The 24,538-nt window shown below is 41.6% G+C and overlaps 1 protein-coding gene across 2 annotated transcripts; it reads right to left on the bottom strand.

Annotated features, from left to right (window-relative positions):
• Positions 1-2,480: 2,480 nt before the first annotated feature.
• On the bottom strand, positions 2,481-23,761 carry LOC130201360 (otoferlin-like). Of its 2 annotated transcripts, none has more exons than XM_056426330.1 (41): positions 23,716-23,761; positions 23,284-23,404; positions 23,140-23,194; positions 22,114-22,245; positions 21,944-22,006; positions 21,772-21,856; positions 21,524-21,683; positions 21,193-21,379; positions 20,888-21,074; positions 20,407-20,630; positions 19,884-19,992; positions 19,241-19,421; positions 19,036-19,156; positions 18,814-18,914; positions 18,619-18,709; positions 18,413-18,529; positions 18,169-18,321; positions 17,887-18,076; positions 17,417-17,541; positions 17,199-17,333; positions 16,176-16,337; positions 15,969-16,088; positions 15,730-15,891; positions 10,571-10,733; positions 10,389-10,462; positions 10,275-10,301; positions 10,041-10,172; positions 9,858-9,940; positions 9,245-9,320; positions 9,026-9,163; positions 8,768-8,899; positions 8,012-8,139; positions 7,761-7,931; positions 6,593-6,753; positions 5,970-6,112; positions 5,805-5,893; positions 5,606-5,704; positions 5,272-5,513; positions 5,014-5,192; positions 3,760-3,860; positions 2,481-2,661 (listed from the first exon to the last, which is right to left on the bottom strand). In XM_056426330.1, exons 1-41 carry the CDS (start codon positions 23,759-23,761, stop codon positions 2,481-2,483), a joined length of 5,346 nt encoding a protein of 1,781 aa, XP_056282305.1. The 2 variants fall into 2 exon arrangements, with proteins under 2 accessions (XP_056282305.1, XP_056282304.1); XM_056426329.1 differs by having other exon boundaries at positions 9,245-9,360; positions 9,868-9,940.
• Positions 23,762-24,538: the final 777 nt, after the last annotated feature.

Below are 24,538 nucleotides of genomic sequence, written 5' to 3'. Positions count from 1 at the left end.
TGGTCCCCTTGAGGACCAGCAGAGGACGTCACCGCACCGCGTGGTTGATTTTAAATAAGAATGGATTTGTAACACAAGCTCAAATTGGCTGCATATTCACTCCATAAACCCCATAAAGTGTAAGGTTAAAGCTAACGCTATATTAAATTGTACTAACTGTGCGAGTCTGTGGAGGAAGGCCAACTCCATTATTGGCTGCAAACAAGACTATCTGGAACAGGTGGTGGAGAGGAGGACACTGAAGGAAGTATTTCTTCTTCATATTGGAGAACCCGGACCACCCTCTGCATCTCCTGCTGCAGGGACGGCGGAGCGGAATTGGTAACGCTTTCCAAACAATGTTGTGAGGTAAAGAACCTCATTATTGGTTATAAACATTTCCTTTTTTAGTGAGGTCCCACAGAGATTGCACCGGGGGATTAGCACAAATGGTAGAGCGCTCGCTTAGCATGCGAGAAGTAGCGGGATCGATGCCCGCATTCTCCAAACTATTTTCAGCTATCCGACTGGCGACAGGTGGCGTCGAGAAGGACAAGAAACTGTACTCCATATTGGATAAACCCGGACCGCCCTCTCCACCACCCTGCAGGCACAGCGGAGTCGAGTTGATGACACTTTCCACTTTTCCACTGGTATTTCAAATACATCTGCTGCTCTCAATGGGACCAACTGGTCATTCTCCCGTCACAATGTGATATTCAACCAGCTCAACGGTCCTGAAAACATAGGGCATTATTAGGATCGAAACTTTAATAACATGTTCCTTGTAAGTAAAGTATAGGCTTTAGCGGGGAAGGTTTATTATCTTTCCACAGACTGTGCTCTTGGATGGGCAGTCGGAGAGTGAAAAAAAGTACTTTTGGAGAATGCGGGCATCGATCCCGCTACTTCTCGCATGCTAAGCGAGCGCTCTACCATTTGAGCTAATTCCCCAGTGGGTGGTGTGTAGTGACCTCACCTTAAAATAAATGGACAGAGTTCAAACGAAAATAGCAGGTCATATTACATTAAATAATTTAAATAATAAATTAAATTAAAATTAAATAACAATGCAAAGTGTATATAAAGTATATAAAGTGAAGCAGTGCAAGGGTTATTAATGTTGTTCAATTTGAGGAGGATCTGGCTAGAGGTGATTTATTATATATACTCATTGTAGTTGGTAGGAATGTTATCCTGTAGCAGGAATGTTCTCCTTTCCTGTACACTAGTCAGCAGCTTTTATCTACAAACTCTAAATAAATGAAACAAAAAGATTCAAGTGTGGAACATTAACTTTTCTTCGGATCACCTTATTATCAAGTAGATCTGAGTCTGGGAGGAAGAAGTGTGTGAGGCTGTGTCGTTATAGCCAATCAGCGTTGAGATGCGCCGCCTGACACTGACGTAATGCTGTTGTTGAATCAGAAACTATGATCGCCCGGAAGCGGCCATCATCCAGACGCAGATCCTGGAGAAGCTGTTTACGGATAATATTATATATAATATTAATATTATGAACCCGGTAACGAGGGCTTGATGGATCGATGTTTGTGGGACTTGCACAACACGTACACAGTGGTTATTTCCTCCATGGTTGACGACGGTCATGAACTGTTTCCATGGCGATAGGTCCCGCCTCCTCTCCAGCGCTTCCGGTTAGAAAACTCACGCGAGTAAAGCAACGCGAGATTTCGCTCGCTTCTCTCGTGAACGCAGAATGAAGGAGAGTAAAAAGCACCTTCAAAATAAAATCACAGAATAGTTTTCTTACTTTTTTTTTTTTAAACAAAAGATTATCATAAGTCTTTGAAGCCGACTACATACATGACGTGGCGGGACGTAAAGTTTAGGGTTTTCAAACAATGTCGTGAGGTATAGAACATTATAAACGACGTTGTCTGATGTTATGTCTATTTCTTTTTAATACAAAGGCCCTCCTCAGCTCATACCGGGAATTAGCTCAAATGGTAGAGCGCTCGCTTAGCATGCGAGAAGTAGCGGGATCGATGCCCGCATTCTCCAAACCTTTTTCAGCTATCCGACTTTTAAAATAGTAAATAAACTATCTTCTTTATTCTTTTCACTATCCATTCTGCTGCTGTAATACTGCACAATTCCCCGTTGTGGGAGTAATAAAGGATTCTTTTTTAATGGCCATGTACATGAAAACAGATGGCCAGACAGATTATTTTAAGATGAGAAACATTTGTAGTTGTCACTTTATTCACAAATTCAAAAGTCAGACAAAAACTGCACACTGTTGACAAACTGTTGAGTTCACAATAAATAAGCACAAAGGTGACAGCCTTAACCTTGCAACAGCAGCAACCACACCAACCAAAAGATTATCCATAATAAGAGGAATATTGTAAACCAGATAAAACTGTCATTGTGAAATAATAACACATTTTTCACCAGTACATTGTGAATTTGAGCGACTACATATATGAGAACGGGCCTTGCTTTATTTTGAAATAGTCAAATCCAGCAGATATATCTCAGGCGCCCAACATTTTCTTCACTATGTAACCGGGCATGTTGTAGAGGAAGAGAGCCAAGATGGCCAGCAGCAGGAGGGCCGAGAGGATCTTGATGGTCAGCCACCTGTACTGGTCACAAATCAGGTTCTTCGCCGCTTTGAACGGGATGAGGAACCAGAGGAGGGCGATGTCTGGACGGCTAGAGGAGCACAGAGAAGCAGGCGGAATTAACGGACGCCAAAAGGCAATTCATGCCTGTTATTACAAACTGTATGTAGCCTCATCGTTCCTCTTGTCCATAAAGAAACCCACTTCATCATGACTCTTCTGCAAGAACTACAGGACAAAGCCCAGTTTTTATTTCACACTAAAATGGTCTAATGTTCATTTATTCAGACAAAGTGAATTGATGTTTTCAAAATTCCAGTTAACTTTCCGTCCACTGCAGCTTAGCATAAGAGCATATTTTGGCTCAAAACAAATCAAAAAGAGTACATTTTAAACAAAAACAATCAGGCACCTCAGACTGCTGCAGCCTCTTATTAACGTTGGTTAAGTTCTAACTTCCCCCAGTAGTTTATTCTTCAAAGCATATTCTAGTAAAAAATGTCACACATTTTACTACACACGAACAGCTAAAAAACGCAAAATAATAAAATTAAAACATGCAAAAATACGGATTAACTAGGTGGTTTAAAACCAATGTGTTATTTTTTAAACTTTTATTTCAAATATGCTTCATATGCATCTAGATATGTAGATTTTGTGCAGGTTTAGCAGGGGCGAAAGCCGCACAATCTTTTTGTCAAATCACCCAAATCTTTTTAATTATCTATTTTGTCCCCTGATGGCTGATTACGGTCTAATATTTTTATAATGTTTTTAATCTGAGCAAAAACATTACGCGGTGTCTATTTGAATCATAAAAAAACTGAAACACAGATGTTCACTTTAAGCATTATAGAGCAGTATTGTTGCTCTCTTTTACATCAAATGTTTGGAAAATTGCTTACTTTGCTAATATGATTTTATATTGTAATTGGATTATAATTTAAAACATGTTTTTTTCTAAGAGAGATTTGTCTTCTTATTTAGTCATGTAATTTATTATAGTTTAAATTAAAGCACTTATATATATTTTTTCTGGCCTGTTTTGGAGTTAGCTGGAAATTATGTATCCTTGCATGTGTGGGTCTGTGTGTGCGTGTGTGTGTGTGTGTGTGACACGCGGAATAATCCGCACAACGTAATTGAGGAACATAGATGGATAAGAACGTGGACAGAACATCCGTCATACTTGGGTTTCTCCAGTGGATCTGGTTCATTGCGTCCTTCACCCACCGGGCTCCTCTCGGCCTCCTCTCCGGTCAGAAGGTGCAGCTCTGCTTCCACTTTTCCCTAAAAAAGGATAATGACATCACTCGGTCACGAAGAGACATTGTGTATTCTATTTTCTTTTTTTGCATAATAAAGACACACACATAATTACAAATGGCCCTATCTGGAGTTTGGTTGGTCTCTTCTGGTAGAAACGTGGCCACCATATATAGATATAAACGGCTCATTCTAAAGTAAAACATTTTATTACAGTAAATATTATATACCATCTCTGCTAAATGTTACACACTGTTCTTTTGAACTATTTTTCACCTTATACAGCTATTTAATTTAATTTATACAGCTATTTAATTTAATTCCTGACATAGAAATATATATATATCTATATAGATAGATAGTTATATAAATATACATATATGGATTGAAAATATCTAAAAAAGAAATATATGTATACACATATATATATATATACATATATTTCTTGAGAAAAATATATTTTAAATGTATTCTTTTAAATGAAAAAAAATAATGTAATATTTATATAAATATATATTATTTATTTTTTACTTTGACCTACCGTGAGTATGTATACTATCGGTAGGTCAAAGTAAAAAAATAAAGAAAATATATACAGGACTGTCTCAGAAAATTAGAATATTGTGATAAAGTTCTTTATTTTCTGTAATGCAATTAAAAAAACAAAAATGTCATGCATTCTGGATTCATTACAAATCAACTGAAATATTGCAAGCCTTTTATTCTTTTAATATTGCTGATTATGGCTTACAGCTTAAGAACACTCTAAAATCCTATCTCATAAAATTTTAATATTTCCTCAGACCAAGTAAAAAAAAAGATTTATAACAGCTGAGTGTTTGTCAAGGCTCAGGAAACCCTTGCAGGTGTTTCGAGTTAATTAGACAATTCAAGTGATTTGTTTAATACCCTACTAGTATACTTTTTCATGATATTCTAATATTTAGAGATAGGATATTTGAGTTTTCTTAAGCTGTAAGCCATAATCAGCAATAAATCAGAATAAAAGGCTTGCAATATTTCAGTTGATTTGTAATGAATCCAGAATGCATGACATTTTTGTTTTTTTAATTGCATTACAGAAAATAAAGAACTTCATCACAATATTCTAATTTTCTGAGACAGTCCTGTATATAAATAAAATAACATATATATACATTTAAAATATATATATTACCGTGAGTTCAAACTCATCGTCTTCGTTTCTGGCCACGAATGGCCACCAGCCTTTGATCCTTTTTTGTTTGAAGATGGAGACCGTGGGCAACTCTCCCTCATTCGTCACCATCTCTATGGTGCACTGCTTGGCGGTCTTCGCACCACGGGGGAAACGGTTGAGGTCCAGCTCAATGGCACCTACAAAAAAAAGAGACATCGGTTTAGCTCAAGGCAGGAGAAGACGAAGGTCATCGTAAACGGTCGTCCGACTGCACACCTAGGAAGTCGTCTGCGGAGAAATGGTCGGCGTCCCACACTTGCAGATTGAGACGAGCCGGGATCTTGTACTCGGTCTCGTCCCAGGAGAACATGGACTCTTTTTTTGAGATGACGATCTTCTCCTCGGCCATGAGGTAGTCGAAGGGGTAGATGTAGCGCCAGTTGAAGTTGCCCTCGCCGGTGATGGAGTGGTAGTGGACGTCGGTGTCCTGCTTGTCCTCCTGCTGCCCCTTCAACCAGCTGGGACAAAAATACGTATGGTACACCATCTTAAACGCCATTTATTCATCGGTTGAAGACGTTGCGTTGGTCTCGTCGTGCTCGTGATTTACCCTCGGACAAATATGTCACTCGACTTCTCGCCGGTGAAGATGTCGTCGTCCTCCAGGACGACCTCGTCCGTGTTCCAGACGATCACCCTCAGTTCAAACCTGGACAACAAAACCAACATTTACAGGATATATTGAGGATGAGAACACAAATAAACAATAATCGTGTTAACGAGATAAAGAAGATGACTTGATGACATACTTCTTTGGTTTCCTGGGTGAAATATCGAGAGCGGGGCCGGGTGCGGTCATTTCCTTGGGGAACATGTCCACCCACATCTCAATTCTCCCCTAAAAAGCAGTCGCGGACACAAGGACGTTAGCTCCTGAACTAAAAACATTGACTTGATTTCTCCGAGCGGCGCACCTGTTCGATCCCGGGTTTATCGGGGTGTAGCAGCGGTCTGGTCTCCACGTGTTCTGGGACCAGCTTGCAGCCGACCCGGGGTATCTCCTCCCAGTGCTTCAACACGGTCAGAGCCAGATGTTCTTCTGTCGGCTTCTTTAAACCTGACACACAGAAACATCATCAAACGCTGAGGTTTTATACTCAATTCATATTTTAGGCAATTAGATGCAAAGTAGATGCAAAGTAAAACCACAATATATATGTTGTAAGCATTGGCGGATGGCCAATAGAGGGCCATGGGGACCATATAATTATTATTATTATTATTACTGAGATATAAGTGAGTGACATACAATTTAGCCAATCAGCATCCTGCATGATATTTATATTTGTTTATGATATTTATATGATATGGTATTTATATATTATAGTATACTGGATAATAATATATGATATATATATACTGAATTGTATGAATAACATGTTATTAAGTGTTGGAATAATATTTAACTGCAAAGTAGTAATTCTGGTTTTTATTTATTCATATTTTTGCATTGAATCATACTGGGTTGTTTTTTAAAATTGATTGGATGGCCCTACCAAAACCAATTGTCACTGATTCTAAGTATAATAAGTCGTACCGTTATCGTCCTCTATCTCCGTCGGCGCCATGAAGACGCGGTTCTCCACCTTCACCCGTCCTCCGGGGCCGTAGTGAGGCCCGTCCAGCTTGCCCTCCTTGCAGAGCCGGGCCAGGATGTGGGTCGGCTTCATCGGGTCCCGCCACACGTTGTAACCGTGGCTGGAGAAAAAAACAGTTCATACGTGATATAAACTGAGGATAACACCAAAAATATACAATAACAACATACCTGGGGGTGAGAATGTACTTAAAGACTGTATTTCAGTATAAGCTTGGGGTGTTTTACTTTTTACTCCACTGCATTTATTTAACAGATTTAGTGACATGTTACTTTTAAGACGATGCAAAAAAACAAACATATAAAAGAGTTTATAAAAGTCATTTTTACACAAGGAGAACTTTTATTTTGTGAATTTTCCAGATTCTATTTCTATAAATTTACTTGAGTAACATTTTAATTTTCACTAGTTTTAGTACTTTAATTTGAGTAAATGATCTTAATTAAACAACTGAAACAATGAAGTCATTCAGTTGATATACATTCTGTTATTTTCTTAATCCTTGAAGGAATGTTTGATGTTTTCAAGCATCACGCTTTTCTTTTTCATTTTTCCAATTATTTTAATTTATTTACAATAATTTGCACGATCCCTGAAAATGACATAATATATAAAAGTTTATAGTAATTTTTACGCAAGGAGTACTTATATTTTAAATTGTAAAGAAAATGTTCAAGCATCACGAAGATTTTTGCTGCTTTTCTTTTTAATTATTCCAATCATCCTAATTTATTTATAATAATGTAACAACGTATTTATATTATAGTTTTTCTGCAATGAGTACTTTTACTTTCAATGTAAAGTGAATGTTCCTGATTATATTTACATACTTTTACATGAGTAACATTTTCAGTTTGTATTTTCACTGATTTAGTGCTTTAATTTTAATAAATGATCTGAATTATTCCTCCACCACTAGTTCAGACACTACAATCAAACAAGAAAAAAACGTAATATATGATGATACTACACATACAGCTATGAAAATGTCAATTAAATGAATTAATCTGACCGACGCCATGACTCACGGGATGCCCCCCCATCACGCTGTATTGAATAATGAAGCACTATATTGTTTTTCTCCGTCCGCCACACACAACCTCTCACATGGCGTAGCTGCTCGTGATTCCACATGTGGGCCTGTGCTTGCTGTAGAAGCGGTTCTCGAGGTCCAGTTTGGTTTCTCCGATCAGGTCGTCGGTGCCCACCAGGTCCCAGTCGTAAATGGACACGGTGAGCGTGGAATCCATCGGGAACGTGGCCTCCACGTCGAAGGACCTAAGGAGTGTTAAAACATGCCGTAACTTTTTCAAGACGAGCGAGGTTGATTCTCAAATGAATCAAATATTTCTACTTACTTGCCAAACAACGGGTTCAGCTGCTTGGAGATGTAGTTCTCCTTGTCCTTGATCTCCGTCTTACCCAGTTTGATTGCGATGTACGGGTCGGCTTTACCGTTAATGTCAGCTGGGTGCAGATCAGTCGCCTAGCCACGAGGAAAAGGGGAGAATTCAAAAAAAGAGAAATGTAGAATCTGAGGAGTCCTGTATCTACAATGGCTTTCTCATTATGCCACCCAAGTCTTCTATTGGTACTAAATTCATAATACTCATGTCACATTTACATTATATATAATCCTTACACACATAATTTAGCTTTCCTTTTCATTTCGTCCCTTCATTCTACTTTTATACATTTTGTTCCATTGTATTACCTCACCAAGAAGGTTATGTGTGTTGGTTTGTTTGTGTATTTATCAGCAGAATTATGGAGATTTCATGTTTTTATTTGCCATCTGTGCCCATAGACCAACAGTCCAGACACATTGGAAAGCTAGTGCATGGCTACAGTTTAGAAATAACACTATAATAAGAAAGAAAAAAGAAAAAATATAAAAGAATACACTATACAGAAGGTGGTGCTAATGTGTACGGAACAGCTACAGGCCCGGTGGAGTGCCATTTTATCGTTTATATTCTATTCTAATCAAATTCAAATATCTTGAATATCTGTTTATAAATGGTCCGTGTATATAGCAAGGGGGGAGGAGGGCTCTTCAACTACATTTCCCTGAGCAATCCTGTACTGTACAGTGACAGTAACGTATCGCCTACCCTGATGACGTAGATGCGGACGAGGATATTGATGGGATCGTTTTGAGGAATGTTCTGGAACATTCCCATGTTGGAATCGAAGTTCCCGTCTCTCTGCAGGTCTTCCGACACTTTGTACATGCACAGAGATCCCTAGAGAGGCAGGGGAGGGTGGGGGGGGGGGGGGGACAGGGAAAAAAAGTGCATTCTGTATCGTCTACAACGAAAAGGCAAATCTACGACCAAATAAACGAAGTGCTCCGATCGTTCCGTCCTCACTTTGAACTTCCCGACGATCCTGTCCTCGTCCGTCACGTTCTGGTCGTCGTCGTCGCCTCCTTTCCCCCGGAACAGGTTGAAGCTGTGCAGCCAGTCTTCAAAGCTGTTGAACTCACTCTCCAGCTCTTTGGGGTACACCTGGTTGGAGAACACACATGAATCAGAACAGTAAATGACCTGAAGCGCCACACACTCGTGTCGTTGTGTTGCGTCTTCTACCTTCAGCTCGTCCAGCTTCGCTTTCTTCTTCTCGAACGGATCGAACTGCTTCCTCCTGTCCTTCTTTCCTTTCCCCCTCTTGGGGGGTTTCACAGGAGCGTCGTCGGGTTTGATATCTGCGAAGCGCCCGAGACATGAATTTACCATGAAAGTTGCCCCCCCAAAAAACAGGCTTGTTACTGTATATACAACGACCACGCCATCGAATCGTATATACCTTTAAAGTTCACGGTTCAGACAGGAAGCCGTGCAAAGACGTGATTATCATCCTCAGTCAAAGTATATGTACTGTAATATAGTTTATACTGTACATTTGCATTATAATAATAACATAACTTGTCATATTATAAGAATCAATGGATCAGATGCATCACTATAATAAAGGCTCATAATGTCATCAAATGGCACCGTCTGTGTTTTTTATTCATGTTTTATTGACATTTTTCTTGGAAAGCGTTCTATGGAAATTAGTTAAAGAGCTCATAAAAGATGAACGTGCATGAGAAGTATGTGCTCGTAAAGACTGTCTCAGCTACTCCATCACATTAGGATCAGGACTATGTGGTTTGGGGATAACAGAGAAGGTGCACAAAGGCATGCTGGGAAAATATACGTTTTTTTACCTCCGCCATCCGTAATGTCCATGTCGTCTTTGTCCTCTGTCTCTGAGCGTGTCGCCTCTTGAGCCTTCAGAGTCTGGAGGAGCAGAAGGTCATTTCTCAATGAAAGTTTTCTGTAATAATTCATCGTTCAGCTTCATTCAGTAAAGCAGTAAAAAGAGATTTCTGTTTCTCACCTCTGTCAAAGTTTCAATGGAGGCAAAATATTTGGACCACCAGTCCAACATGCTGTGGTCAAGTTCCTCCTCTTCAATCTCGTCACCCTTCTTCCTCTTCTTCTTTTTCCCCTTTCCATCCTTATCATCGTCCTTTTTTTATATATATGCAAAAAAAAAGCATTGAAAACGCTCTCAATCAAGATTGTCTAGTAACATTAAAATGCTAATTAAGTGTAGAAGCCTTTCGCTTACCTCCACTTTGACCACAGCATCAGCACCCTAAGTATAAAAACCAAATGCAAAATATGTTTTACAATCTGGTTCTACGAATAAAGGTCACATAAAAAGTGAAGAAATTCAACGTACACAGTCGAGTTTGACCACCGTTTCCATCTTCTTAAAACTGGGCTCAGGTTCCATGCTGACAACGACGATTTCCTCTGAAAAGCAAAAAGAAGGACGTAGCAGGTTTCATCTCTATAATCGTCATTTATTAAAGAGAATGCACTGATGTGTGATCTCTATGCATCCGGGTTGTTAGTGCGTACCAGAGGTGGTAAAGTTATTGGCCTGCTTGTCCGTCGCCCTGTAGATGAACTTCCGCAGGCTGGGCACCGCGTTGGAGCCCACCAGGGTGTAGCGGCCGAACGCCCTGCAGTCCACCACTCGGATGTTCAGCGGCGGATGGAGCAACTCGTTCTCGGGCAAATCCTGCAAAATATCTTTTACTTTTCGAACGCTCGTTTTCTTAAGCGTGCGTGATTTTAATTTGAATTAAAAAGATGATAAACGTACCACTTCGAACCACTTGACAAGAGTGCTGAAGTTTGGGTTCTTCTTGTAGTTGGGGATGAGGGCCGACTGTATGCCCTTTCCTGCACATTCGATATCCACGCGAGGACGATCCACCTGGGCCAGATTCACCCTCTTCAAGTCCCTTAAGCCCCAGAATAAAACCTAAAAGGGAAGATGGGGAGGCTCGGCGTTTGTATTATCCGTTACTGAAAAAAATCACGTATAAAGCTTGTAATCACCTCAATTCTGTATTTGCTGAGCACTGGTCTGATCCCCAGTGGGACAGGCAGGATCGGGCCGCGGTCCACATCCGTGGGACCGTCAATGGGAGGCAGGTCAGCTTTCCCATTGGGTCCAATCTTACAGAAAGTAAAGAAAGGCACGTCTTTATAAATAATTTTTACCAGTAAACACCTCACGGGCTACGTGGTGTCTGTACGTCTAACCTGCAGCAGCTCGAAGGCCGCCAGCATCTCTCCGGCGGTGCAGTTCCCGCGGTAGATCTGGTAGTACTCCAGTTGAGGGGGAAACCGCGGGGGACCGTAGTGCTCGTCCGCCATCTTGACCACTGGCTTGGCAAAAGTTCTGCCCATGAAGTCGGCTTTACCCTGGAAGCACGAACGGGGAATTAACGTCGAAGCCTTAAAAAAACGTGAACTCTGGTTTTGAATATTTGAAAGAATGGTCTTTTTCGCCTACCGTATCCAATCCATCAGTTTTTTTACATTACAATCGCTTCTGGGTTATCATTAATTATTATACTTGTCCTAGAAGCGGTAAGAAACATGGTTTGAGATGCACATGTTTCTAGGCAGACTGCATAAAAAAACCATTGAAGATAAAAGAGCCCAAAAGACGAAAGCAACATAATTAAAATAACCAGTGAACTGCTAAACAGGCATCTATGTCAATTTATATATATATATATAATTAAAACTCTCTTGCAGTTAGTGGTTATAAAGAGTCAAAATGACTGGTTGGCCACATACAAAAAGCACAAAATGTCACTTGAAGGAATGCATCAGGTATAAGTTCATCTCTCCTCATGGACCGTGTCTTATTCCTCACGCATGCCTTCCAATACAATCTATCCTGCACACATGACAGAAGTTCTACGGTACATCAAGCCATCAGAATCCACACTCTACTTATCCAACGGGTCATCCAAAAACAATGATGTCATTGACAGGAGCAAACGTAAAAATTAATCAGTCAGCAAAGGCATTCTTTCAAATATAACGTACATCAGGTTGACATTGACTAAACACATGACTGAGGGCGAGTCCTGTTTTTTTTAGATTCATCAAGTGACACGTTGGGTCTTACATTTCAAAGTGAAAAGACAGACTCTTAAATTATTAGGCTGCTAAACTCGAATGAGGATGGAACAATTGCTGCTGTCTGGTAATTCAAGCTATTAAGAGAAGTGGAACAAAAAAGAGTCCGTCTCTCATTTCAGAACAACCCTCACCACTGTGTCTTGATCGTAGAGTTCAATGACGATGATAGGGGGGTCGTCTCTCAATTCGCAGGCCTCTCCGAACAACTCCACATTCTCGAAGACCAGCAGCTGGTCCCAAGTCGGGCACAGAGTCTCAGCCAGCACCTGGGAAAGTAAGAAAAGGGATTTGATGAAGACGATTCGATGATGCCACTCGATGCATCCCGTCTCCGGCGTTGCGGCTCACCTCCGTGACCTGGCTCTGGGTCGAGAAGAAGACTCGCGAACGGATCGGACAGCCCGGTGCTGTCGGCGGCGAACAGGCTGCGAGCTTGGTACATGTGGACCCTCAGCTGGAAGATCTGCTTCACTGTGGACGGATGAAGACGCTTTTAAAAAGACTGTACAAATAAATCTAAAAGTACGGTGAATAATGTATTCAAATTACAGTTTTATGAAGGTTTTCATCTCAATAAAGGCATTGACTCACTATCTCTCCTATAGTTTAGTAAGTCTAATAGTTATTAAGACAGATGCTGACAGAATGATGGAAAAAGGGCAATCATTACCTCAATAATCATTAAAACGACGATAATATGTGTTAACGCCCCCAGTTTTTGAGACCTATACTATCAGTTGTCGCCAAAAGAAACCATGAATTACGTCTGAAAGACCTTTGTTTTAGAAGGAAATCCTGAATTGGTGGATGGTCTTACTCATGTAGGTGAGGCTGATGGGAGGTGAACACGGCATGCCGGGTCCTTTGCACAACTTGTTTTCCTCAAATCCATTGGGCAGACCGTTCAGGTAGTCTTTGCGCTGTCTAGTCAGACCCAGCCAGAGATAAATCTCTATCTTGGACTGGACTGTCCAGCCAGCGGGTCCGAATCCTTTCTTCCCAGGGATCTTTAGAAAAGATCATTCAATCACAAAAGGTTTGAAATGGAATGGAATGCAACCTTTCGCCTTTTCATCGATTACCTTTAGTGTAAACTCACCCTCAGAAAGATCGTCTTGACCTTGCCACAGTCCTTTCCCGTCTCCTCCTCCGCGGTGGAGTAAAGGATGTCTTTCGAGGGAACGCGTGCGTAAGCGATGCGTTTCCCGTTGCTTATCATCCACAGGAAGACATCGGGAATGCTGTGTTGAGGCTGCGGTGAGGAAAGGAACGCTCACGTTTAAGCGATGAAATGAAACAACCGCGTGACGCGAACATTTGAAACGTGATGTTGTGGACCTCACCTCTTCAGCTAGGAAGCGCAGCTTTGTGAGGAAGTTCTGAGCCAGCTTGACTTTATCTCTCACTGTGCTCTTCCTCACCTGTGACCTCATGGCTTTTGCTTGCTGGCCGATGCTCTCTAAAAATAAACCGGAAAGTGCAAACGTTGACAATCCATAGGTAGAAAGAGAAGAAGAAGACACCATAGATCTTCTGTAGTTGACCTACCACTTCTGACATGCACAGCTTAACTCTCCCGGTCCAGTTTGGTTCTGCCGGAGAGATTCTGGTCCTGGTTTGCCAGCGAAAGAAACTGGCTGAAAATAAAAGAAGTGGAGCTCGGTCAGCATCGAAGACTTCATCGAATCTTTTGGACTCCCAAGTTTTAAAAGCTGCCGGTGTTAAATGTGTCACGACGGACCTGCAACCTCGGCTGAGTTCCTCGAGGACGCCTCTCAGTCGGCGCTCGGGGTACGTCTTCTCCGTCTTGATGATCTCTTGCACGTCATTCAGTCCGTCCTCCTGTGGTACCAGTAGAAGATGTTTGGGGCTCATTCAGCATCAAAGATAGATATCCAACCGCTAACACACAAATTGTTGTTCTGCTATGCTCGGCGACTTATTAGGAAAGTTTAGGACTTGCCAGTTTATCTGCTACGTTGTCTATAATGTTGGCGTTGTACAGCCTCCTTCTCTGGTCTTGCCACCAGCTCTTGATGTAGATGCACGGCTTTCTCTCAAATACGGCAGGTGGAAGTAGTTTCTGGATACAAAAATATATATTCCAGAAACGGCTTCGGCATCGTTTCTTTTTACCTCCGTGTTCACGAATATCTTTCTGACCGGTCGGTGACGACGGGTTTCATGGGAGGAGTGGTCGCCACTGAGGTCAGGTGCCCGTCGTCGTCCATCTCCTCGTCGCTGGAGTTGTGGATCAGTTCGGTTTCCTCTTCGTCACCGGTTCCCTTCTTACCCTTACCCGATTTTGGCCCGGCGGCCCCGTCAATCTCATTTCCATAGTAACCTGGCGGGCACACAGCAGCTGTGTTAGTAGTAGACCCTTAAGTAACGTTTTTGGGGGGCTTTTAAAATGTTCCATCATTTTGGCTGTGTTACATTAAGACATATATTTCCCAAATATGTAGATTCCTCGATTCAAAATAATAGTCATTTTCTCATGTTTGCCCTATCTACATGAAAATGCCCCAACATCGATGTTATTGCTTATCATTATCATTTTAATTTGGTTCTTTTTTTTACAAAAAACATGGCATTATGTTGTAGTTACGATCAGGACTGAATTTGGTAAATAGATTTAACTTAGTGAAAGTGGAAAATATTATTTGATGGAAGTTTCATGGAGACATTTTTGTCTTCGAAGGGCAAAAAATGAACTTTTTAGTCCGAAAAGTGCACGGAGATTCAATTTAAAGCTCCAGACGAGTCCGTGAGAGACACCGAGTGAGCCAAAAGAGTCAGTAGATACCTATGGTGACCTCAAAACTGATGGGCTTATCGCCGATCTTTCTGTCAATCATTGTGGCCTCCAGGAAAGACCCAAAGAGGAAGAATTCCTCAACCTTTCCGGTGGCGGTCTGTGAAGTAGACAAACAAAAGTGTGAGAATGTAGGAAAACTCTTCACTTCTTTGCTTTTTTTCTTCTTAATTAAGTAAGAGTTAAAAGCTGGTTAGACACTAAATGTTCTGTGGCTCTTTGAGGACTTGTGAATAAGTGTATAGCGCTCCTCAAAGAATCTTGTAATCCGAGCTGTCGGACACCGAGAACCGAATCCCCGAGGTCTTTGGGTTACGATCCTCAATTGAATTTGACTTGCATTGTCCACCCAGCAAAAGAAGCCACATTAATATAAACGACATATTAATAATGCACCAGGGTGGCTAAATAAAGACAGTGAATTATTCAAGAACTATGAGCACAATGGGCTGTCGGCAGGAGTGACAATGGGCTCCCTCTGCATGGCCGCCCATCCGAAGCAGGTGTACCCACCTCTGAGATGTTGGTATTGGCCTGCTTGTCCGTCGCCCTGTAGATGAACTTCCGCAGGCTGGGCACCGCGTTGGAGCCCACCAGGGTGTAGCGGCCGAACGCCCTGCAGTCCACCACCGGATGTTCAGCGGCGGATGGAGCAACTCGTTCTCGGGCAAATCCTGCAAAATATCGTTTACTTTTCGAACGCCGTTTTCTTAAGCGTGCGTGATTTTAATTTGAATTAAAAAGATGATAAACGTACCACTTCGAACCACTTGACAAGAGTGCTGAAGTTTGGGTTCTTCTTGTAGTTGGGGATGAGGGCCGACTGTATGCCCTTTCCTGCACATTCGATATCCACGCGAGGACGATCCACCTGGGCCAGATTCACCCTCTTCAAGTCCCTTAAGCCCCAGAATAAAACCTAAAAGGGAAGATGGGGAGGCTCGGCGTTTGTATTATCCGTTACTGAAAAAAATCACGTATAAAGCTTGTAATCACCTCAATTCTGTATTTGCTGAGCACTGGTCTGATCCCCAGTGGGACAGGCAGGATCGGGCCGCGGTCCACATCCGTGGGACCGTCAATGGGAGGCAGGTCAGCTTTCCCATTGGGTCCAATCTTACAGAAAGTAAAGAAAGGCACGTCTTTATAAATAATTTTTACCAGTAAACACCTCACGGGCTACGTGGTGTCTGTACGTCTAACCTGCAGCAGCTCGAAGGCCGCCAGCATCTCTCCGGCGGTGCAGTTCCCGCGGTAGATCTGGTAGTACTCCAGTTGAGGGGGAAACCGCGGGGGACCGTAGTGCTCGTCCGCCATCTTGACCACTGGCTTGGCAAAAGTTCTGCCCATGAAGTCGGCTTTACCCTGGAAGCACGAACGGGGAATTAACGTCGAAGCCTTAAAAAAACGTGAACTCTGGTTTTGAATATTTGAAAGAATGGTCTTTTTCGCCTACCGTATCCAATCCATCAGTTTTTTTACATTACAATCGCTTCTGGGTTATCATTAATTATTATACTTGTCCTAGAAGCGGTAAGAAACATGGTTTGAGATGCACATGTTTCTAGGCAGACTGCATAAAAACCATTGAAGATAAAAGAGCCCAAAAGACGAAAGCAACATAATTAAAATAACCAGTGAACTGCTAAACAGGCATCTATGTCAATTTATATATATATATATAATTAAAACTCTCTTGCAGTTAGTGGTTATAAAGAGTCAAAATGACTGGTTGGCCACATACAAAAAGCACAAAATGTCACTTGAAGGAATGCATCAGGTATAAGTTCATCTCTCCTCATGGACCGTGTCTTATTCCTCACGCATGCCTTCCAATACAATCTATCCTGCACACATGACAGAAGTTCTACGGTACATCAAGCCATCAGAATCCACACTCTACTTATCCAACGGGTCATCCAAAAACAATGATGTCATTGACAGGAGCAAACGTAAAAATTAATCAGTCAGCAAAGGCATTCTTTCAAATATAACGTACATCAGGTTGACATTGACTAAACACATGACTGAGGGCGAGTCCTGTTTTTTTTAGATTCATCAAGTGACACGTTGGGTCTTACATTTCAAAGTGAAAAGACAGACTCTTAAATTATTAGGCTGCTAAACTCGAATGAGGATGGAACAATTGCTGCTGTCTGGTAATTCAAGCTATTAAGAGAAGTGGAACAAAAAAGAGTCCGTCTCTCATTTCAGAACAACCCTCACCACTGTGTCTTGATCGTAGAGTTCAATGACGATGATAGGGGGGTCGTCTCTCAATTCGCAGGCCTCTCCGAACAACTCCACATTCTCGAAGACCAGCAGCTGGTCCCAAGTCGGGCACAGAGTCTCAGCCAGCACCTGGGAAAGTAAGAAAAAGGGATTTGATGAAGACGATTCGATGATGCCACTCGATGCATCCCGTCTCCGGCGTTGCGGCTCACCTCCGTGACCTGGCTCTGGGTCGAGAAGAAGACTCTCGCGAACGGATCGGACAGCCCGGTGCTGTCGGCGGCGAACAGGCTGCGAGCTTGGTACATGTGGACCCTCAGCTGGAAGATCTGCTTCACTGTGGACGGATGAAGACGCTTTTAAAAAGACTGTACAAATAAATCTAAAAGTACGGTGAATAATGTATTCAAATTACAGTTTTATGAAGGTTTTCATCTCAATAAAGGCATTGACTCACTATCTCTCCTATAGTTTAGTAAGTCTAATAGTTATTAAGACAGATGCTGACAGAATGATGGAAAAAGGGCAATCATTACCTCAATAATCATTAAAACGACGATAATATGTGTTAACGCCCCAGTTTTTGAGACCTATACTATCAGTTGTCGCCAAAAGAAACCATGAATTACGTCTGAAAGACCTTTGTTTTAGAAGGAAATCCTGAATTGGTGGATGGTCTTACTCATGTAGGTGAGGCTGATGGGAGGTGAACACGGCATGCCGGGTCCTTTGCACAACTTGTTTTCCTCAAATCCATTGGGCAGACCGTTCAGGTAGTCTTTGCGCTGTCTAGTCAGACCCAGCCAGAGATAAATCTCTATCTTGGACTGGACTGTCCAGCCAGCGGGTCCGAATCCTTTCTTCCCAGGGATCTTTAGAAAAGATCATTCAATCACAGAAGGTTTGAAATGGAATGGAATGCAACCTTTCGCCTTTTCATCGATTACCTTTAGTGTAAACTCACCCTCAGAAAGATCGTCTTGACCTTGCCACAGTCCTTTCCCGTCTCCTCCTCCGCGGTGGAGTAAAGGATGTCTTTCGAGGGAACGCGTGCGTAAGCGATGCGTTTCCCGTTGCTTATCATCCACAGGAAGACATCGGGAATGCTGTGTTGAGGCTGCGGTGAGGAAAGGAACGCTCACGTTTAAGCGATGAAATGAAACAACCGCGTGACGCGAACATTTGAAACGTGATGTTGTGGACCTCACCTCTTCAGCTAGGAAGCGCAGCTTTGTGAGGAAGTTCTGAGCCAGCTTGACTTTATCTCTCACTGTGCTCTTCCTCACCTGTGACCTCATGGCTTTTGCTTGCTGGCCGATGCTCTCCTAAAAATAAACCGGAAAGTGCAAACGTTGACAATCCATAGGTAGAAAGAGAAGAAGAAGACACCATAGATCTTCTGTAGTTGACCTACCACTTCTGACATGCACAGCTTAACTCTCTCCCGGTCCAGTTTGGTTCTGCCGGAGAGATTCTGGTCCTGGTTTGCCAGCGAAAGAAACTGACTGAAAATAAAAGAAGTGGAGCTCGGTCAGCATCGAAGACTTCATCGAATCTTTTGGACTCCCAAGTTTTAAAAGCTGCCAGTGTTAAATGTGTCACGACGGACCTGCAACCTCGGCTGAGTTCCTCGAGGACGCCTCTCAGTCGGCGCTCGGGGTACGTCTTCTCCGTCTTGATGATCTCTTGCACGTCATTCAGTCCGTCCTCCTGTGGTACCAGTAGAAGATGTTTGGGGCTCATTCAGCATCAAAGATAGATATCCAACCGCTAACACACAAATTGTTGTTCTGCTATGCTCGTCGACTTATTAGGAAAGTTTAGGACTTGCCAGTTTATCTGCTACGTTGTCTATAATGTTGGCGTTGTACAGCCTCCTTCTCTGGTCTTGCCACCAGCTCTTGATGTAGATGCACGGCTTTCTCTCGAAATACGGCAGGTGGAAGTAGTTTCTGACGATACAAAAAAATATATATTCCAGAAACGGCTTCGGCATCGTTTCTTTTTACCTCCGTGTTCACGAATATCTTTCTGACCGGTCGGTGACGACGGGTTTCATGGGAGGAGTGGTCGCCACTGAGGTCAGGTGCCCGTCGTCGTCCATCTCCTCGTCGCTGGAGTTGTGGATCAGTTCGGTTTCCTCTTCGTCACCGGTTCCCTTCTTACCCTTACCCGATTTTGGCCCGGCGGCCCCGTCAATCTCATTTCCATAGTAACCTGGCGGGCACACAGCAGCTGTGTTAGTAGTAGACCCTTAAGTAACGTTTTTGGGGGGCTTTTAAAATGTTCCATCATTTTGGCTGTGTTACATTAAGACATATATTTCCCAAATACGTAGATTCCTCGATTCAAAATAATAGTCATTTTCTCATGTTTGCCCTATCTACATGAAAATGCCCCAACATCGATGTTATTGCTTATCATTATCATTTTAATTTTGTTCTTTTTTTTACAAAAAACATGGCATTATGTTGTAGTTACGATCAGGACTGAATTTGGTAAATAGATTTAACTTAGTGAAAGTGGAAAATATTATTTGATGGAAGTTTCATGGAGACATTTTTGTCTTCGAAGGGCAAAAAATGAACTTTTTAGTCCGAAAAGTGCACGGAGATTCAATTTAAAGCTCCAGACGAGTCCGTGAGAGACACCGAGTGAGCCAAAAGAGTCAGTAGATACCTATGGTGACCTCAAAACTGATGGGCTTATCGCCGATCTTTCTGTCAATCATTGTGGCCTCCAGGAAAGACCCAAAGAGGAAGAATTCCTCAACCTTTCCGGTGGCGGTCTGTGAAGTAGACAAACAAAAGTGTGAGAATGTAGGAAAACTCTTCACTTCTTTGCTTTTTTTCTTCTTAATTAAGTAAGAGTTAAAAGCTGGTTAGACACTAAATGTTCTGTGGCTCTTTGAGGACTTGTGAATAAGTGTATAGCGCTCCTCAAAGAATCTTGTAATCCGAGCTGTCGGACACCGAGAACCGAATCCCCGAGGTCTTTGGGTTACGATCCTCAATTGAATTTGACTTGCATTGTCCACCCAGCAAAAAGAAGCCACATTAATATAAACGACATATTAATAATGCACCAGGGTGGCTAAATAAAGACAGTGAATTATTCAAGAACTATGAGCACAATGGGCTGTCGGCAGGAGTGACAATGGGCTCCCTCTGCATGGCCGCCCATCCGAAGCAGGTGTACCCACCTCTGAGATGTTGGGTATTCCCTCCAACTGCACATCGGTGGCGTTGGAAATTTCGGGCGAGGACGTGTCCAGGATCTCCACCCCGAGGCTGATGAGCAGACGGGCCCTAAAGGACACCCCCTCTCCGAGACCCTCGTTCAGCTCCTGGTACTCGTCCATCAGGCTGTAGGTGCGCGTGGAGCCGTACATGTTGACCCAGGCCGGCCCCAGCGTGGGAAGGAAGCCTGAGAGATAAAGAAGACATATCATTGTGTGTCTGATAATGTGTAATATGGATGCGATGGTACCTGACAGATGGCTTTTAAAAGCATGGAAAAGATCTGAGTGCAAGGTCAAAAACACATGCATGTTTATTGGTTACTACCCAAATCCAAGCAGTTAAATTCAGATAACAATAACTCTCTATAGGACGCATTCCTCGTACTGTAAAAGGTACTGTCACAGTACATCTATCCGAATTCTTCAGTGTTGGGTATGTCACCTTTGTCCCCGTCGTTGGAGATCTTCCGCAGGTCCAGGAAGTGCGTTCCGATGGCGACGTCGTTCACTTTATCCGAGTCGCGGATCTGGATCTTGATGCGCTTGCATAGCGGCGGGAACAACTCGGTGAAAACGATCTGCTCGTTCCAGATGGGCTCGTAGCAGCTCTTCTGAACCGATGTTTTACCCTTGAAATCACGCACACGTGGACATTTAAATGGACTCGGCAATCGAACCGTCGGCGCGATTTATATTTTGACCTGAAACAGACAGAAAAGCAGAAGGAATTCTAACTCTATTACTCACTTTCTGCCCAGCGAACAGAACTTGGACGTAAGGATCGACCAGGTCCTTGTTCTCTCCTATGAAGGCCTTTTTGACGTTGGCCATGATGCTGGTGTTCATCCTGGGGAGTCCCTCGGCTCTGTAGATCTTCAGGTAGTAACGGGCCCACTGTCGCTCCGCAGGCACCCCCTCTGGGATCAAGAGATTGCTGAAACCGAAATAATAATACAATGATATGTACAAAAACAAGATGCAAGCAGGATCTCCTGCTTTAAGCTTTGATTGCAAACTACATTTCGATTGCTAAAACAGCCATTAATGGTCCTTTTTGGGGCAATGAATTGTTCATTACCCCTCTATGTCGTCTTCATCGGATTCATTGGCCTTGTGCGGAGTCTTTATGGTGTCTCCTTTGGCCACGACCGCGATATCACACTTGATGTAGCCTTTGCAACCCGCTGAGATGTCCTCGGGGTCGGACAACAAAGCCCACTTGTGGTAGAACTGATGTTCTGAAGACCAAAAGAGAATCCACGTGTATTGATAATTCATAAAATGATTTGAAAAAAGAAGAAGCTGATTTTTCCGTTGATTCTTTACCAGGCTGGAAGTAGATTGTGCCAATGTCCAGTTTAAAACTCCCAACCAGCGTCCCACTGCGCAGAAGGTTTTTGGAGTGAATTACCTATTAAAAGGTTGAAGGAAATAAAACGTTGTAATAATCAAACACACTTTATGAATCTACTTCATCGAGATGAATCGAACGACTTACGGACAACTTCAGGATTTTGTCGAACATGACATCTGGAGGCACGTGGAAGTCGAACACGAAATACTGGGGAGAGGAAAGAGGGAGTGGCGACATTGTTTAGATTCATAGTGCTCTTTTTCTCCATTAAAAAGGATTGTAGATATATATGAATCTCGCGATGGCCGACTCACTTCGTTGTAGTACGGGCAGTTGGTGGATTCCTTCATGGAGGTGTACTTTTTATCATCTCCGATCTCCACGCAGACCATTGGATCCATGTTCAGCCCAATCAGCTGCCTGGCTTCCACGACGGTCACGCTGATCTGGAAATCAAATGATCCAGAATGACAATAATATAGTCCACAATGACTCTTCAGCATACACCACACTGTAAAAAAAATCTGAATGTTACGTAAAATTAAATAAAATTACAGGAGTTTTCTGTGTTTTTTAAATTATATACAAAACTCAGTAATATAACAGCTATTATCTTTAAATTAACAACCCAACAGTTAATTTGAAGTATTATGCTAAGAACAACAAATTACATTTTGGATTTTTTTTCTACATTATTTCTACAGTATTTGTACTGCTTTCTTCAATTTCTTACAAATTCATGTAAAATTACCTGTAATTAAAGGTTTATGCCCATACAAACATTTTTTAAATTATTTTCGTAATTGTTAGGTCAATCACTCTTTTTTACAGTAGTTTTCGTTTTTTAAAATTATATATAATAATATTATATATTTACAAAACTCTGTAAAATTACAGACATTATCTTTGAATTAACAATCCAACTGATTTAAGTATAATGCTAATAATAACAAATACAAAAAATTGGTAATTTTTGAACAGAAGAAATACCATACAAATTCATGGAAAATAACAAGAATTAACTTTAATTAAACATCTAGCTCCATGATACAAAGAGTTATGTCCATAATATTAATTTAACAATTTTCTTTTGTAATTTTAAGATAAATCATATTACTTTTATATTCAAACTCTGTAATTCAGGATCTCAATTTCACTAACTTTTTTCCTTACATCAAACAGAAAGCAGTCTTTTCTTATAAAGCGTACAAAGTAGAAGCAAGAATGATAAAGTGTAAGGTCCTTGAGAGGAGTAACATTGTAGAAAGAAAGAAAAGAAAGAAAGGAAGAAAGAAATAAAGAAAGACGACTGTCCAATGAAATGGTATGATTGATCCTACTTGGTAATCGACTGGTCTTCCTGAACTGGGCTCCATCTTTATGTCTGGCTTTGACCTGAGAGACAATGAGGCATCGGACATTAGAGAGTCACGTGATCGCCAACAAACAACAACAAACAGTTTCTTTAAAGCGCCGCTGCTTGCCTCTTATTTGATACATTGGTGGTGACAGCGGTGACGGAGACCAGAGAGATGGAGTCGGGATCGGGGCCTCCACCCAAGAACATCCGATCCAGGTCCTCTGTCTCCAGGATGGCCGGCTCATCTGGAGAAGAAACCGCAAGGACAACGTGTTACGCAACATGCTCAAATATATTGTGTTTTCATTGTGTGTTTTATTGGACATAACATGCAAGAACAAAGTCCAAATATGGGAATGTCGAGTATATATACATTATGGTTTTCCGCCAACTGGCTACTTTTAGAGATTAGATTTTACTCTAATCATCCCCCGATGGAAATTTACATTTATAAAATTAATAAAATAAAATAAATAAAATAAAATAACAGGGAATTAATGAAGTCTCAAATAGCTACGAGGACGTAGGATCTTCTTTGTTGATCTTATACTGATACCTCCGTTTCTGTCCTCCTTGTGGCCGCGGTGCTTACTGCGCTTCATGGTTCAAAACGACTATGTGCTCTGTGAAACAAATATAAAGTGATTCGTAAAACGATAACATGAAGAAAACATTGAGATGCAATTACTTTAAAATCTGTATTTTCAACTGCTTTCAATTCATTAGAAACCGAACAAGTTAAGTTTATGCATAATAATAAGAATCTTTTTTTCATGACATCTCCAGAACTCACTTCTTCTGTCTGAGACTAAACTGTGACACTCTAGTCCAACTTTTTGGAGACAGGAGAAAGTCGGCGACTAACGGCTATCAAAAATAGCCCAAGAACGACTGGAAAAGGTCTGAATTATTAAGTGTTTAAAAAATGTTGAATATACTCCAAGCTAAAACAATTGACTTGGTCTGTGTGCTACCACGCCCTGGATTAGCCTTCAAAGGAGCTTTTCAATTATTCAAATCAGCTGACCTCAATACATCAATTAAAGAGGATACATTGCACACACAATTGTGGAAATTAATACACTCAAAAATAATTTATCTGCAGTAATTAGACGACAAAGGTGCACCATTTTAATCTAAAAAGTCGATAACTGTATTTGATTCACCAAAGAGTTCATTATTTACAAGATAGGCATTTTCAGAAGTAAAGTATTTGCAGCTTAAGGGCTAACATTATTTCACTTTAAAATATCTTATCTGCATTTTCAGAGTTGTTGTCCAAAAACATAAAAAAATAAAACACAACTTGCACCACACTTTGTCAACACATTTTCTTATGCATTAAACATAAAAAATTATGACAAGGTTCAGAATAACCA

This window comes from Pseudoliparis swirei, chromosome 11, assembly GCF_029220125.1.
Source record: "Pseudoliparis swirei isolate HS2019 ecotype Mariana Trench chromosome 11, NWPU_hadal_v1, whole genome shotgun sequence".
In the NCBI taxonomy this organism is placed as follows: domain Eukaryota; kingdom Metazoa; phylum Chordata; class Actinopteri; order Perciformes; family Liparidae; genus Pseudoliparis; species Pseudoliparis swirei.
The sequence above is the reverse complement of the archived record's forward strand: the minus strand, read 5'-3'. Positions and strand labels throughout refer to the sequence as shown.

What these genes read in the sequence shown, in the direction of transcription:
- LOC130201360 (XM_056426329.1), bottom strand. Translation starts at nt 23,761, where the DNA reads ATGAAGCGCAGTAAGCACCGCGGCCACAAGGAGGACAGAAACGGAG. An exon ending in CACAATCTACTTCCAGCCTG is followed by an intron (nt 21,684 to 21,771) that starts GTAAAGAATCAA and finishes TTTGGTCTTCAG; the next exon opens with AACATCAGTTCTACCACAAG. An exon ending in CCCAGAGCCAGGTCACGGAG is followed by an intron (nt 17,334 to 17,416) that starts GTGAGCCGCAAC and finishes TTACTTTCCCAG; the next exon opens with GTGCTGGCTGAGACTCTGTG.